The 18,017-nt window shown below is 45.1% G+C and overlaps 1 protein-coding gene across 1 annotated transcript in view; it reads right to left on the bottom strand.

Moving 5' to 3' along the window:
• The window catches only part of fgf11a (fibroblast growth factor 11a), a gene marked incomplete at both ends in the record, with an annotated part of 73,913 nt that extends 72,026 nt beyond the window's left edge, over positions 1–1,887 (bottom strand). Inside the window, one exon of the mRNA XM_079215291.1 lies at positions 1,695–1,887. Within this exon, the coding sequence (XP_079071417.1) occupies positions 1,695–1,887 (193 nt within the window). The remainder of the gene's footprint in view (positions 1–1,694) is intronic.
• Between the last annotated feature and the right edge of the window lie 16,130 nt (positions 1,888–18,017).

Below are 18,017 nucleotides of genomic sequence, written 5' to 3'. Positions count from 1 at the left end.
CAACAAATACACTGGAGGAGAAATGAATACACACACACACACACACACACACACACATACATGTAGCGAATGATGATGACACACACTGCCACACATGGTACTTAACACAGACCCCTGTAAATCACGACCTGAAATGGCGAAGCTGGTAATGCGTCTCGAACCACAGTACCCACGATTACCATAATAACTCCATCAGAGTGTGAGAAGGACAGAAATGGTTTCCAACAATGGGCCTTGGCGCGTGTGTGGCTTTTCCCTCCAAGAGCCGGCGATGCCACAACCCGTCCGACGTGCTTTACAACCGTAATTACAATATAGAGAGCGGCCGCCTCGACGGCAGATGTTGCTTCCCACGCTAGAGGTTCCCCACGTAATTACTGTGATGAACTTGGCACAGCAAGGTAATAAATATCACGGGGCACACGAGCATGGGGCGAACAAGGACACACACACACACACACACACACACACACACACTGTGCATGGAAGTGAAGGGAGGTAGGTGTGGGGAGAGGAACACATGCAGACAGCTGAGGGGAAGCTCATTCAGGGAACACACAAATGAAGATAGACACACTTATAGAGTGATGCAATATCCATGGACAATATAGCACAGTGTTTACTGCGAAATACACTGCTATAGAGTCACACAAACTCGAGAAAAAAAAAAAGAGAAAAAAAGTATGACTTCCTAAAAAGCAAAAAATGACTAATTTACTCTGTTGAGCTTTTGATAGAAGACAAATGATGAAAGTAGTATTAATAATATGAAAAAACTACATGAAATCAAACCTCGGCACCCAAGGGGTCTGACCTACAAAAGTACATTTTGTTCGTGTGTCATTTCACTGTTCCGCCTCTCCTTATCTCCTTTTAGAAAATGCATTTCCACATTGATTCCACACTGGCTTCACCGAGATAACGGCACCTCTGAAAAAAACGCGAGGCATTGACATCTTGCCGTTGTTGTTCTTCAACCAATCTGCGACTTCGTAATGTCAATAACCATCACCATATGCAGCGCAGACACACTCAGTGCACAAATAAAGTGTCAGCGTCTCACTTAGCTTCGATGCATAATTTTGCAATTACATTTAACACGCAAACACACGAGACAAATTAGGCCGCACTGTGTTCCACTTGCCTTGAGGGAAGCACAAAGAGAGTAATGGCCCCCAGAATTGCAAATGAGGCGCCTTTTGACATTTTTATATCACAGTAAATCACCGTGTCTATGAGCTCGCTCGCTAGCTTGTGCTCGCAGATTACCAGAGTGTGATGGGGTGTGTTGACATGCGCCTCAACAGAGTCGTCACAACAGTCACATTACAGGCTAGAGGTTGTGCCTCTGGTCAGCAGTGCAAATCTGTGTGCATTAAACTGGATTTGACTCTGTCCATTTCCTGTTCGGCCATACGTACAAGATGTGGTGTGTACCGCTACCGGGAAGATGTGCTGGGATGTTTCCCAGATTCTGATTAAATCCTGCACAAAAAATTACAGGCTGGGGATGTTCTCTATTGAGGATTTACAGTCGAGGATTAATCCGTAGTCTGGAGAGTCAACCATCAAAATCCAGTTACCCAGTACAGGCAGAAAATGGAGCGATGACGAAGAGAAGATGAGCGAGGTGTAGGAAATAGGAGGAAACTGGAAAACAAGAGTTTGATAGGAAGGCCGGACGGAGAACTCACCTGGTCTTTTTTCCATTTTTCTCCCTCGACTGCCACATAGTCGAACCTTGGATATTAATATGAGGATTTGTTTCTGGCAGAGCGACTTGTTGCTTTTTTGGCAGGGCTTGCGCTTGCTTGCGATCTGCCGGTTTGCCTGGGGGTCCTTGACCTCCCTGCGCTGGCGAATAAGGGAGCTGGCGAGAGCGGCCATCTTCCCAGCGCTGACCCTTCCGGCGCCTCACCAGCCTCTGGCGGCTCGGTGGCACCCGGGTGTCGGGGGGTACCGTGGGCCACCCCCCTGCCCGCTCACCCAGGGCGACGGAGTACCGCTGGTGGAGGGGTGCAGAGTGGAGGAGGGGGCTTCTGAGGGTGGGCTGAAGCAGCTGGGTGAAGGGCAGGAAAAGAGATGGAGGAAATAAGGGTGGATCCCTCAAAGGCCCACCCAAAACAGAAAAGTGCTGCTCGTTGAGGTTTGGATCGATGAGTGTTTGCCTTTAAAATGTCCTTCTAGTTGTATGTTCTCTGGCAGCGAGTGAGGTTCAGGTGAAGCCTTCATACGTCACTGTTCCTCTGTTGGGACAAGTCATGTTGTTGTCCACCCAAAAACCAGTGCACTGCAGCCCAGCAATGTGCCCTAGTGCCTCTGTCCCAGTCCGAGTGGACCCTTACCCTCTTCCAAGAGCTCCAATGAAGTTCGACTCAACGTCCGAGAAGATTCATCCACAGAACCATTCGATGCATGATGAAACCAGACCCCTCCAAAAAAAAAAGAAGGAAAAAAAATCACATTTAGTCCTCAATCCTGCAGCTCTGAACCTTTTCAGCCGGACACAAAAAAAAAACGCCTGAATGTCAACTCTCCAAAATAACCGGAGTGACACTGCTCCTTTTCCTCTCTGTCCCTCACCTGGGAAACGTCTTCATCCAAAACAATGAGAAGTAGGAGAAGTAGAGACTGTCCGACCCGAGGAATCAGCTCTGCGAGCTGGGACGAGGACAGTGGGGTGCGGACGGACCGACTGGTTCCCTCGCTGTCTTTTTCAGGCTCTCCTGGCGTCACCCTCGCTCACCCACACCCTGAGAGGAAGAAGGGGAAAAGAGGCAAGGGGGGGGGGGGGCTTGATAAATCCAGCGTTTCCCAGAGACAGAGGTGACATTCATCAGCGGCAGAGTGCGGGGATCGAGAGACAGACGGGGACACAGAGAGAGCGAGGGGAGAAGGGAGGGAGAGGGGAGAAGGGAGGGAGTCCGTCTATCCCCCCTATCGCATCGGGGCTCTCCAACTCTCTCAGCGGCGCGGAGCGCAGCGCCGTGTGTCCTTCAGCCACGCACGCTGCCTCGCAGATGGGAGAACGGGGGATGAATGGATGGAGGGAGACGGCAAGAGAGGGAGAAAGATTGAGATGAGGTTAAGGGAATAGGGGAGGAGGGAAGCAGAGGAGGAAAGGAGGAAGCTGGCAGGTAGCCTTACGGTAGGTGCTGAGAGTCTCCACCGGTGGGTGACAGCAGTCCGGTCTGGTTCTGTTGAGTCCGGCTGCACGGTGTGTGTCCAAGTGAGTCCGCGAGAGAGAGAGAGAGAGAGAGAGAGAGAGAGAGAGAGAGAGAGAGAGAGAGAGAGGGGGGGTATGAGGGTGGGGGGAGAAGTGTGTATCCCCCCGAACAAGACACCTCTCTGCCTCAGCACACACGCGTGAGGGAGAGTGTGTGTGTGTGTGTGTGTGTGTGTGTGTGTATGAAGGCGCGATAGTGTGAAGGTGTGAGGGTGTGTGACAGAGGCAGCATGTATGAATGGGCGTGTGTGTGTGTGTGTGTGTGTGTGTGAGACTCGCTCTCTTGTTTGTCCACGTTCACAGTGCATTACCGAGTGAGCACTGGCAACGTGCTTCACATGTTCTCTCTCTCTCTCTCTTTCTCTCTCTCTCTCTCGCTCTCTCTCTCTCACATACACACACTCTCTCTCTCTCTTCTTCTCCTCTCTCACTCCCTCAAAAACCCATTTCCCTAAACCCTCCCCTTTGCTCTTCTCCCTCCCGTTTCTCCTCCCCCTCTGTCACTCTGATCCCCCGTTCCATGTCTGCTATACAAAGTCACTTCCTCCCCTCTCCTTACTCATTCTCTTCATCACTTCCCTCGTACCGCACCCAGAGTGGGCAGGGCCCAGTCACCCCCCCCCCCCAAAAAAAACCTCCTACCCGTCCGTCCCAGCCCACCTCCTCTGATGTGATGTTGGCTTAAAGAGGCAAACTGAGCGGCCTGTCAGTGCTGTGCTTTCTGCTCCGACAAGGACGTATAGACGGCGTGACGCCGTCTGAGTCACCTTGCGTCACTGCAGTCACATCGTCCATACGTCTGAACACGCACACAGGCCATCACGCACACTCAGTGCTCAGGACAGTCAAGTCGAACAAGAGCACGGCGGCAGACGGGTTGTAAACAAGCCAACTGTTCGCTTTCATCTCAACCACTTTATTTGGAGGTCAAACGCGCGGTCACGTTCGTCTCTTCTTCTTTCAAATATATTTGTTTAAAGTGGCAATGGAGACGTTTTTTAAATTAAATTAAAAGTCAATGTTGACGATGTCATGGCTTTAGAGCAATGACACACAATGTGGAGCATCTGGACGAACCCGGCGGACAGGGTTGAGAAGAAGGTGATGTAATTTATCGATGCATTGTTCAAGTCCTCTTCGTAAAACAATTAGTGAGCTTTTCATTGCATCTTATTTATTTGTTGATTATTATAATTAATGAAATATGATTGAAACATTGCTATTGTAGTGACTTGACAGGGTAAATATTTTAACGTCACAGAGGAAGGTGCATCAGCTAATGCGCAACCAAAACAGTTACCAAAGAGTAGACATTTAAATTACTCTCCACGGTAGTGGAAATGGCGGAGGATGGAATGCCAACATTAATATCACCTGGAATCACTAGGGGGGGGGTTGAAAACATCTGTTTTCACTTAGAGTCAAAATTACATTTTCATTTGTTTTGTCTGCTACAGCATACATATCTGCTCTGTGAGTCACATGTCCTGTATATGACTTTTCCTCCAGCGTAACCATGACATCAGATGTTGATGCAAAGAACCCTTCAGCCATCTGGATCTTCTCTTTAGTTTGGTGGAATAAATTATTCAAATTTGACCATAAAGACTTTGTATGGCACATATAAAAAGAATGCATTAGTGACAGTTAAAGAAGAATTTGAAAATGTAAATGGGAGAGCTGGAGAAAAAAAAAAAACATTTGAATTATGACCTTAAAATCCTTAAAAAAAAGCTAATGTCAATAAGACAGTTATAATCATTCATCGTTTACAGTGATGGATTGGACCCATACAGACATGATCCCTATAAGTGGTTTCCACTGTCCGCGGCTTGAATTAAACTGTGATGACAGCAGAGCAGCGGCGCCTCGGGCTCGGCCCCCGGAGCAGTCACCGCTCCCCCGGGAAGCCAAATGTTAAAGGATAGTGGGATTCTGTGATTGTAGGCGAACCTGCCCATGGTCTCTCTCTGTCTCTCTCTCTCTCCCCGTTTCTGCTGGCCTAGCAGGGAACGAGCGGAGAAATCCCTGCAGGATTTCCCTTGGGCACACACACACACACACACACACACACACACACACACACACACACACACACACACACAAACACAAACACACTCAATCACCTATCACTACCGTATTGCAGTTTCCTGAGCTGTTAAATAACGTAATTATCTCTCTCTCTCACTCCTTGTCCTATCTTTCCCAACTCCCCACCCAAGGTCTGCCCCCCACCCACTCACTCACTCACTCAGACACACAGACACGCAATCCATCGCATGATCCTCCTGACGTAAAACAAAAAACTACAAGCAAGCGGAGGCTTGAAACTGGTATGGAGGTGAGATTTGGTGAAGGAGGTGCAGGGAAAACAGACGCTAGTTGATTGCAATGAAGACATCAGTCGGCGTGCCAAGACATGATGCCGAGTGCCAGGAGGGAGAGAACAGAGAGCCGCCAAAGAGACGGGGGCAAGAACACTGGCCAAGATGGAGAGAGAGAGAGAGAGAGAGAGAGAGAGAGAGAGTACAACAAGCATGAGACAGAAGTGAGTGTTACAAATGTGTCTTCTGAACAAGTTGTGTTGATGTCGAGTCGACTGATAAATGACAATGGGAAACGGGAATCGTTAGCAGGTAACAATTAGCGCGCCAACATTTTAGCCACGTTAGAGAGATGTTGACGTTTTAGGATGCGATCATATAATATGGACCACCTTGCATGTTAGCATGGGCATACATCAACGCTATAATTCACCATGTTAGTCGGCCACAGTCGACGCTGTGATTAGAATCATTCTCACAGAATAGCTTTGGCAGACAGAATATTATCGGGCGACGTGAATGATAGCAACACTGTCCCTCTGAGAATAAATCCTCCTTTCTGTTCTTCAGTAACAGTATAAACACATTTTCATACGCATTTTGAAGTATTGCTCTAGAAATGAACAGCATGAAACATGAGTAATACCAGCTGCCTCGAAGAAATATTAAAACTTGTCCAATTTAAAATTCCAAATTCCAGATGCCCCGTAGGAATTTTTCTCCCGTACATGGGTAAGATGGCAAAGGCCTTCTACTCCGTTACTTAAAACGTATTGTCCTTTATAGTATATAGTAAAAAAAATCAATCATACGTCAATTCCTGGTGACCGGGTACCCTTCCTGTTTCATAACTATCCCCATTGTGGGAAGACGAGACGAGCGTGGACAGAAGGAAGAGTGCGAGGTTGCAGCTTTGCATGTAATATTAGGGAGGGACTGAAAGAGTCAACTCAGTCACAACAAGGATGTAGACACACAGAGAGAAAGCAAGAAGCCCGAGGCTGATTCATAAAGAAGGACGGATGTTGGGGAAGAAAGCCAAAAGGGGCAAGATGGAAACGCACACAAATCAAGACTGTGTGTCTTCATCCCACATCAAGCTTCTAAGCTGTATAGAGAAAACGTGCACACTGTGGACATACAGCCCAGGATCTGTCATCTCAACATCAGCCAATGCAGGGATGTCGAGGGCACTAACACACTCCGGCTTTATATGTCAGCCTGTGTCCTGCCCAGACTTGGTGTCACAGATAAATACACCCAGCACAGATAGAAAAACACTCACAGCACATATGTAAACATCTGTGTGTGTGTGGGCGTTGCTCCATCTGCACGTTACCCCCTGCTCACCTCTATATCCCCGATACAGCTGTGGATTAGAGGCTGCTAAACTGTGCCTCAGCTGCGCTGCGCTGCCTCAAATAAGGCAATAATGCACCGTCCCTCTGTGTCACTTAGTGCCTGTTAACCGCCACCAGTCTGAGGCAAATGGGCCCCAAATTAGGATTGATATGGAGGGATGTTCTGTGGGGGGACACATAATGTAGGTATCCGTGGCACTGGCCTCCCTGGATGCTGGAAATAAAACCGGTGACTGCAACTGAGACTGGACTTGGATGCTCATGTGTGAGGTTAGCATGATCTACATATTTACCCACGCGCTGAACCTTTTTCTTTCATGTTTTACTGCTTGAGTAGTTGATTAGTTGATTATGTTGCCAATTTCTCCTGCCAATGGCAAGAGACCACACCCCTACTAAGGAGTTTTCTCTTGTGACAATATATGATGGGAGGGACTAAGTACACCCTTCTGAACAAGGGTCCACATGTAATGTATGCAGAGCAATAGGCCAAGAAATAGGTTTTTTTGCACAGGTATGAGGTAAACTGAGAGGGGTTATTTCCTGTTCTTGAACTTTAACTACACAACTGAAAACAATGTCAATTATTTCATTTATTTATTTTCAAGAGTATTTCTAAGGTAGGTATTGCCTTCATCACAGCAGCTGGAGGATGACCACAAAGGACGGAAAGAGAGGGGATGACACGTAGGGCCACGGATTGCCACGGATCACATAGGGCGCCTGCTCAATGTAAATGATCTTATCTTTATTGAACACTTGGTCCTTTCTAATAAAAAAACAGCGACAAGAACTGCCCCTCTGTCCCTCTGACTGCAGCTAATCAGACAGCCATTCAGTCCAAACGGCAGCCAGCTGTCCGACAGGCAGGTACGCAGACAGTGAAGCGGCAGCGCCGTCAAACAGCTCAGCAGCCGGCCAGATGGAACTTGATGCTGCAGGTCGGTGGAGCCGAGCTGTATTCTTACCCAGGACAAAGCCTGCGAGCCTCCCAGTGCCACGTTAACGGCAAGCACAATAACGCCACAATTACACACCAGAGGTGGAGAGGCCTCTAGGTTGGTGGTTTATTGCTTATTGTAAAAATAAAGAAAAAATCTAATTAGCTATTTACTTTTTAGTGCCATTCATCCAGTCGGATCAAATTGTCTCTCTGTGAGGAGACACCGCCTGTTTTCTGCAAACAGAGTGGTTATGTGAGTGCAGTAAAGAATTCTTCACCTCATTTCTGTTTGCATTACAAGACGGAGGCCCACAGACACACATCCCAGTCTCAATGCCGGACGCGGCTTTGGGCTGCCGACTGGAACCCAAATGACAAGCTTCAGCTTCAGCGTTGAACTTGTTGCTTGTTTTGATTTTGATTTTTTCACTGTGTCACAAGCTGTTATGAACAGTCAATTTGTAACAAATATGACGGTTAAAAGTATCAAAGAGAAAATTAAGTGGCCCATTTAGATTGGTGAATGTTGGGCCCTGAAAACCTAATTTATAGCCTGATATTCTTTCCAGATATTTCAGATTCTTATTCTGCCAAACAGTTTCATCAATAACGCACTCGTTTACTTGCAGACAAACGCAGCACGGCTCGGGTGCTTTGAGTCATTGTTGCGTGCTATTAAGAGATGCTATAGGTTTGGGGTTTGGCAGGACCTGTTACGCTATTTTCATGTCATACATATGGCTGCCTCTGTCACGATTCATTTTAATAAAATCAGACCTTGGACTGTTTCTGTGCGTTACATATTTACTGCGAGGTGAGAAGGTGTAATGACACCTGGTCAACGTTGTTTTCCCTCTGTGTGGCGGGTTAGGTACTTAGAGAGCCAATCAGTCGTGGGGATTGTGAAAAAGACAATATCATGATCGGACGATAGATAAAGTATTTTTCCCAAGTAAGAAAGACTGGTATTGAATGTTTGCCACTGTGATTAGGCCTTTCAGACGGCAGAGAGAGAAATGGATGGGGAAGGACGAGGGAGCCTTAAATGACAAAGCACTTTCATTACAAGAGGACAAAAACACTGAGTTCAGCAGAAAAGGATTCAACATGAGCCCTCTCACAAATAAGTTCCAATCAAACGGAGCAACAGGAGAAGCTTCTGTCTCTTCACACGTTTGATAAAAACCACACAAAAAAAAGAATCCGTCCAGGGCAGCTACTGTGACTGTGTATCTGTCAGTCTCCAGTTTGTCAAGGATCTGCAGCTTTAATAAGGCCAGCTCATCCTTACTGCATTACTTTCTGTTTAGGAAATGAAAAATGTCATATTTCAAAATGTCCTTCCATTCTGGATGTGTGTTCTTACCTATCTTGTCTCATTCAGGAGGTGTTGAGAAGTCTGGCCAAGTGTATCAGTGAAACCCACACGGCTCTTACGAAGCGTAACGTAATCACATGGTCAAAACTGAATTATGACCCGAGTCTGACTTCTTGACATTTTTATCACGGAAAGAATATTCCACAGAACATTTCTGAGAAAAGCTGAAAAGTTTGGAGGAACAAATGGACCAAAGCAAAGCATCAGTAACATAAGCACAAGCATTTCATGGTTTTTATTTGATGATTCAACATTTTAGGAATCCATTGTATGCCATACATTGACACGTATGTACATTGTATGTATGTATCTGCCGAAAACACATATTGATGTCAATTTCTTCCTTTTTTTACGTTTACCCACAAAGTCTGCAGCAAAACAAGAAATCGCTGCGACTGCCGATGAAGCCCCAGCGGGGTTTAACCAACACAACTAGTTGGACAGGTTTGGGAAAAAGATCGTGTTTTGAGTTAAAAGAACTACTTCAGACCAAAAATAAGACACCATTGACACGGGACATGAACAGCAGTCTCCTGGGTGATAATGCAGTGTTTTTACACATTCTTGTCCACTCCTTTTTCCAATGTATACTACTGTCCCCCTTCCTATTGCTCAGTATTACTTGGATTACATATTAATTGACTATGTGTGTAATATAAGAATTATAAAGTGCATTATATTTCACAGGTATAGCTACTATAAGAACAGACAGATCTATTACATAGTACGGTTGGCCTCCAAACTTTTGCTCTCATCTTCAACGTTCCAGTAATTACGGCTCTTTGCCTTGGTCGGGTAGCATGAAGAAATACTCTTTCACTTTGTATCTCTGCTCCCTCTGTGGATGTGCTCTCACTTCAGAACAAAGGGGTGGACAAACCCCCAAAAAAATCAAGCATATTAAGGCTGGATCCTATACGGGCCGCTGCTGCCCTAAAAACTCTCTTTTGAGCAAAATGAAAGTGACTCTCTAAAACAACACATAGATCAAGAAAGTCCATCCACAGTGCTGTGTGTATGTATGTGTGTGTGACATGAAGGGACAGCATAACAAGAAAGCTTCCCTTTTTTTTAAGAGAAAGAGAAACAAAGAGACCAGAGGAGAGGCTGACATTATGTCCAGAGACAGAACTGTGCTCACGAAAGGAAGAAGACATGAGAGGAAATGAAAGGACGGAATGAAAAAGATGAAGAGAGGAAGCTGACAAGGGACAGAGCATTAGACCCACTCAAACCGACAGAAGAGAGGAGAGGAAGAAACGGCGAGCAGCTCTAAATATTAAAGAGCCACAGCGGACAAAAGAAGACAGAGAGAACTGACCCGTTGTCTTGAGGAGATACTACACCCAGTCGAGCAGAGCGGACAATCTCTCCGCAGCACAGGACTCAGCTCTGTAGCCTCCACCAGCTCCACCTCCTTCAATCTATTCATTAGAAGTTTCTGTACTTCCTCTGAGAGTTGTGGTGGGGAAAAAATAGTTCAACTTTGTTCCTCACACCATTTTTCAGTACACCGTAGCGCGCCGGCGCCCTCACAAATGAGCTTTGTCTCTTTTTAATCAAAGCGTTTGGCAACTTGTTCCAGAACGACGTCCCCAGCAGTGTGTGTCGCTGCATGGCGTGGTCTCTCCTGGGTGGTTTTAGAAGGGTGATACACAGGGATGACGTGGACATCCACAGAGACGTGCGGTGAGTCGTGACAAACAGACAGCACGGGGAGAGACGGATGCGGCACCGATTCCGCGATCAGAGGTCAAACTGATGGTTTCCGAACACGCTCATACCAGTAGTGACTCCCAGTACCACAGTTGTCTTCAGCTGCTGGTAAAGCTTCAGCTGTTCCACGCCTGTCTGGTTCACGGCTCATGTTTCTTGATCCATCCAATAAGAGAGAGGAAATACTTTATTCTGCTCTTTCTTTTACAAGTTAGCTTAGCAGATAGCTAACAGCAGATCCATGAAATAAAGACCCAGGAATCCGAAGTAGAGTTTAGGGTTTTTAGTAAGAATCTTTCTTGATTTTGTAAAACTGTGGAAACATAACATGAAATTACTTTACTGGCCATACACATATACATGAATATAAAGCTATGATTTAGCATAAAGCCGTCATGCTAGAAAAAGTATTCATTAACGCGAGACTCGCCTGACCAGTTAGCATCTAAGCTTATTTTAACATTGATGTTAATGGAGAGATGGCGATTAGCATCTATTGCTACAACACAAAGCTTGTAATAAAACGGTAAAACACAGAGAATATATCGTAGAAGATATTTACATGCTACGTACAGAAATACTTACAGACTTAGACCTTCAAAGGCTATCAAACAGTAAAAGTGAAAAGTAGCTGCAGCATGTCCTCTCAGTAGAATCAGAAACAAAGGAACTAATACGGTAAAAGAGGAGGGACAAATCTATGAACGAAGATGCAATTACATTCTACACCATGTGGTGTCTCTTATGCAACACATACAAATGTGGGGCCATCCACCATCATATTTTTAGGCCCTTTCCTCGAAAATTGCATACCCAAACAAAAAAGGGTGTATCTCTGCAACTACTAGGGCTATTTGAATAATGTGGGTGTTATAATAAAAGGTAGAGTAAAGAGTAAGACGATAGAGCCGAGTAGAGTTGAGTAGAAACAAGGTGAGGTGAACCGATCCATGCTGTACTTAGGCACCTACCTTGCACGGCAGCGCTCAACTTCAAATTAGTTTCCAGTGACTTTCTCAAGGGCAGCTCACAAGCACAGTTTCTTGTTCATTTATATCCCGTTTTATCAGCAGGTCTGACAGTTTAACACTGGGATATAACACTTTGCAATTTTTTTCCTGACACTGGCCAGTTCACTGAGTCCAGAGCAATATCCACTTTACGAGACACTGAAGACAACAAAAGGATACAACACGATTTGTTTGACTTGTTTTAGATCAGTGGTTCTCATCCTGAGGGTTGGAACTTCAACTCTTTTTAGGAGTTGCAGATTGTTGGTGCTGCTGGGAAACTTGTTTTAATCTGACGAGCTAATCTTTATCATGTGATCTTGTTCTAAAGGCCATTAATACGCAGTGGTCTCTTACTTTCCAGTGGTTCAGTGTAATTAACAGTCAGCCCCGGCGAACAGAAATACAAATTGTGCCGTAAAACAGAAACAAATGAAGGTGTGCACCTGGGAAATCCAACAGAGGAGTAGCTTTACAGACTGCACGCACACTCTCAGTAACGGACAACTTAGATAGAGATAACACATACAGAGAGAGAGAGAGAGAGAGAGAGAGAGAGAGAGAGAGAGACACTGTAAATTCTAATTAAAAAGGTTTAAGCAATGGTTCACAGAGGAGCTCCCATCAAAACCTGGTTCACTGGTGATGTATTAACTTGCAACTCAGAAAGAAACTGCTTCTAAAAAGTAGAGGAATCCTCAAAACATAGCGTAACTCTAATTAACCCATCAGACCAAATCAATTCCTGCCTGCGTCTTCATTACCGCCGCGTGATCACATTTTGTTCTCGGCCTGCTGAGAAGCCGACACGTCCGCTTGTTTCCTTCTCTTGCGGGGGGAGCGTGACACCTCGGTGTAGCGTGCACTCGAAAGGAAAGAAGATGTGTGGAAAAGGGGACAGAACAGGCAGCACAATGGCTGCAGGGGCACGCTTCTGTACAGCAGCAGAGGCGAGCAGTTGGATGCAGCCGACGAGCCGCGAGCCGGCGCCGACTGGCAGCCAGCCGGAGCTGGCGTTGGGGCGAGGCGAGCCCAAAAGGCTGGCGCCGCCGCAGCCATAGAGCTGTTGTGTGATATCACAGCGAAACAGATTGAGATTAGCCTGCCATGATCCACAGAGGAGGAAAGAGGGATGGAAGAAGAGGGGAGGAAAAACAGAGATTTGGAAGGGGAGGCCTCTGAACAAGGAGAGAGGGATCTTTTCTTTTCTTCCATTGCTACACTCTCGACTCAGACAATTGTACTCTTTGCATCTCAATATTGGCAATATTACACCGATTGGACAGCATCCAATATATATCACTGCAACACATACTCATAATTCTCTCTGTTGTGACACTTCTTCTGTTGGTTTTTATCGCCCGTCCTTTGTCTTCTTCTCTGGTTTTGCCTCAGGCGCTGCGTCCAAATGCAATCTCACCCCTTGGCAAAGCGCCACCCGGTCCAACCTCTGGTGAATTGTCCCTCATTAGAAACATGAAAGTGTCTCCCTGCTGTTCGCCCTGTCTTCATTTCATAATCCCATCAATTATGACATCTCTTATGAGGAACCTCCTCCTCGTCTTCCTCGGCTCTCGTCTCCTTCGCTCCCTGACCCCGTCACGTCCCATAAGAGCTGGTTCAGTGTATTCCCGTTTGCTTGGCACACGAAAAGAGACAGCAGAGTGGCCTTTGATGGTATTAGCTCGGTGCTACACGAGTGTGTGTGTGTTAGAGACGGAAAGCTCTCCGCACAGCATGATATGTGCATTCTATATGTCTGTTCTATACTGTGTGAGCCCCTCGTATAGTTGAGTTTTTGACAGCAGGGATTTGCTAAATTGGATTTAGCCATTATCACTGAGGATTACAAATCTGATGGCAGTAGCCAGGGGACAATCCTCCATATAGCGTGATTGACAGCCGATCAGCCCTGTCGTGTGAGGCCCACGCGCTGAGTGGGCGGGGCCCCCGAGGCAAGCAGCAGCTTGGAGAAGTTGCAAATGGCAGCTGATTAGCTGGCCGGCGATAGCTGAAGATCACGTTATGTTCAGGAACACGAGCACGCTCGTGGATCAAGGTGCAAAGCCTTCATCTCCCGTCTGTTGCATTTATTTGTTTGCTTCTTCATCGCGTGTATGGGTTTTAATTGAAATGTTCACTAGTTTGTTTTAATCAGAGGACATCAAGAATGTAATGAAGACTAATTACTCAATTCATCCACAGCATTCCACAGTGTGTCCCATTGGCTGTGATGTGTGTATTGGTTGTCTTTTATATTCCTTTCATCTTTTTCTTCATTTAATTTCTTTGGTTTTGTAACTATCTCATTTAGATGTTCTTTGTAAGTCGGTGAAGGCGTGTCAGAAATACGTACTGCCTTAAAGTCAAAAATCTAAACCAAATGGGAGGATGTGCCATCCGACTGGCTAAATGGCACCGATCAGAAGACACCATTCTGCTGCTCTGCATGAATTCCAGTGTTTCCATAACACATATTTCTCCATGTATGTATTAATAAATGAAGCCAAGTAACAACTACATTTACAAAGGACTGGCAATTTAGTTTCATATCTCACTAGGCCCCCTAAAACTACACTGACTTCCTGTTTACATCGTTGATAGCTTTTGATTGGATGGTTCCGAGGACGGTTCCGAGGACACATTCACACATTATTTGGCTCTTCACGATCAAAGACATTTCTCAAAATTGAATTGAGTGTTGCAACGAGATTTACACTAGCTTGTTGATACTAAGAACTTAGAGAGGACTTGCAACCCAAGTATGCACTTTCAAACATGAAAATGAAAAAGTATCTTTGCACAAATGAAATATTACATTTCAAATAGACTCAAGGATTTCATTTTTATCTTGTCACCGTTGGTCTTCCATACAGGCTGAACCCTCCGTCGGTCGTTGAACGGTGTACGTTAAAGTCTGCGTTGCTCATGTTCGTGCTGTGGCCATTAGTCCCTCAAGGCCAGAGTGACTCCTCCGATGACTAGAAAACAAGTGTATTTTCACCCGTCTGTGTCTCAGGGAGCAAATCAAATAAACTGCATTTAACTCCCAGGATGAAAAGAGCCCTTCAGGCCTAATGTGTAATGAAAACAAAAGGACTAATCAGGTGCTGTTAAACTGTGAAACATGGGTGTCACATATCATGGCAGCAGGGGGAGTCGGGAGTGGAGGGTGAGGTGGGTTGGGACGGGGGGATGAGGGGGTAATAAAGCAGAATAGGCAGTGCGTCTGTGACCCCTGTCAATCTGCTGCCTGTTAGAGACAGATGATTGCTGGACGGGGGTCACACCGTCACCCTCAGTTGACTTTAATGACCTCTGAGTTATTTACACCGGGGGAGTGGCATGCATGGTTGGGTCGACAGAAACGTGTGTGTTTTTATCATACAACAGGCCTACGAGGTTGTGTATTTTGTGTGCGCATATGAGCAATTTTGGGAGAAGAGACGGAGGAGAGGATGACCAACGTCTTAAATCATGCAGCCCTCGGTTGTCATGGCACAGCATGTGTGTGTGTGTGTGTGTGTGTGTGTGTGTGTGTGTGTGTGTGTGTGTGTGTGTGTGTCTTAGCAAGTGGAACAAATAGCACTAATGTTTTTCATGCGCATGTCACCTTCATTTGCACAGTCAGCGCTCTCACCATGTGGCTCGGACACAATATAAAAAACACACTCGCACAGAGTCTTTCACCTTTATTGAGAGGTTCAGCAGCAGGGAGATGGAGTCACTGTAATATATCACAGTCATCAAAGTGTGTTAAAAGTCAACAGAGATTAATAGCCACACGCAGCTTTACAGAAATGCAATACTAATCTAATCAAATTGATCCAACTCCGCCGTCCCTGCTAGTCAATAAAGAAATAATTAATCACCTTAGTAACAATCTGCCCGTCACGGCAGAGCAGAAGGTTCACTTAACTACATGGATGTGTGCAGAAAGTTGACCGATGACAATTCAAAATTATAATCCAAGAAAAGGTAAAAAAATCCATCTTCAGCTTGTTGTGGCCCCCGTGTGCAGGTTGAACCATTGTTGATGCACTGCTTCTATCAAAAAGATAAATAACTCCTATATTTCAACAGGAAAAACATGAATATATACAATTCAACCTGCAAACATATTGGTTTAATTACATTTATTTCTGGGGAAAAGCAACAATGATGATGATCCAGTTTCTGTTTTTCATCTTTCTTTCTCTCTTTGATGTAACAGAATGGATCTTGATTGATGTGCAGTCCCCTCAGCAGCCGGGATCACAATTTATTGGCAAAAATAAGATATTAAAAGAGTGTGCGTGACAACAATCAGTCACCAAAAGTCTTATCTAATGTGTTTGTATGGGCTGTTTGCTCCTCTTACAGTAAAAATGAAACATTTTATAATTTTATGATATATATATTTTTAGAACCAGTCCACATTGACATAACAGTTTTTTCTTCAAAGAACATTAATAACCAAACCAGATAAGAAAACACATACATGTTTTTTAGGTCAGAAAATACATGTTGTGTCAGCCCTTGTGGAAAACTGCAGGGCAAGCAATAGGATAAAATACTCATTTATTATGTTGATTACTAAACCGACATCCTAAAGGGGCGGGAACTTGCTGTGTAAAGAGTTTGTCAGACATTTTCCATCAGGATGTGTTCACTTATATCTGCCTGTATGATATGAAACTACCTGGAGTAGCTGTTAGCTCAGCGTAGCTTAGCGAGCCTAGCTCTGTCCAAAGGTATAACAAAATTGTCCTAGCAGCATTTCATAGGCGTACAAATTAACATGTGTTATCTCATTTGTTTAATACGTACAAAAGCCCGTGCTGAACTATTTCCACTCTGTCTAGCGACTGGTCCCAGATTTGATGGATAAAACAAACATATATTTAAGCAATAAGGTACGAGAGGCAGTACTGTATCGTCAATAATGTACTGTTCAAGGGTGTTGTTAGGCCCGACGCGCAGCACAAAATAGTTGTAGCCACCAAACGTTGTGTATCGCATTTCAGCGATAGAGAAAATAATACGGGACTATAAAACTGACCAGGCCGGTTGAAAGCAGGTGAGGATGACACTCAGCCACCGATGTAAAAAAGTGCTCTCGCTGCTTCTGTCCGTCTTTTCTCCGTCATTTTTCTCATCCACGATGTTCTCATCCATGATGTTTAGAGAACTTGCATCGCGTCAGGAAATTACTGACGTAATTATCTCTCACTGGAAATTATCACGATTTTGTGATCAAACCCTTTTCATTCCTCATCTTAGTTTCCGGTTCTATGCACTCGCTCCTCGCTAACTAGTCTACTCTCAGAGCGTTATCTGCTCTGCTCTCCTGATTGTGAGCCGTATCAACGTTTGACTGTACAGCAGGAACAGGGACCACAAATACATTATTCACCGCTGACATTCTCATCAAAAGTCATTCCCCCCAAAATATCAAAGTTTACACGAAACATGTTTGGTAACTGTCAAGCAATTTAAATCTACCTGTTATTTTAAGTGCACACTGACATGGAACGCTCTAAATGTAAACAGGCTGTACAGTACTTTATGGCTGAATAAAGTACACCCTGTGACTCACTCTCAACCAATCAGAATGCTTGATTTCATCTACCCGTATTATAATGTTCTACATTATATTCCATATTTCTATATGAAAATAATGAAGCCAGCAGAGCATTATCCTGACATAAAACTCACACGTATCCTCATCTATCAACCAGCCATATATACTTACTGTCTTAGACATACTGTATTTCATTCCTTGAACATCATTCCGCGCTCCGAAAATAATTCATTTATAAAAATGTGTCACGGGAGAGAAAAGAAGAAATGAAAATGTGTGTGCCGTGAGGTTTTAGCTCTCATGAAATATTGATGGGCTGTCTTCATCCGGTTATTCCCCGAACTCTCGTACACTCGCATGTCTTCACGGACCAGAGAGGAGAAACCTCAGCTCAGAGGCTGAGGGATCACACACACACACTCACACACACACACACACACACACACACACACACACACACACACACACACACACTGACCGGTTGTTATATCCTCTC

The sequence above is a fragment of the Taurulus bubalis genome, assembly GCF_910589615.1.
Source record: "Taurulus bubalis genome assembly, chromosome: 3".
Taxonomy (NCBI): domain Eukaryota; kingdom Metazoa; phylum Chordata; class Actinopteri; order Perciformes; family Cottidae; genus Taurulus; species Taurulus bubalis.
This window is presented reverse-complemented; position numbering and strand designations above follow the sequence as displayed.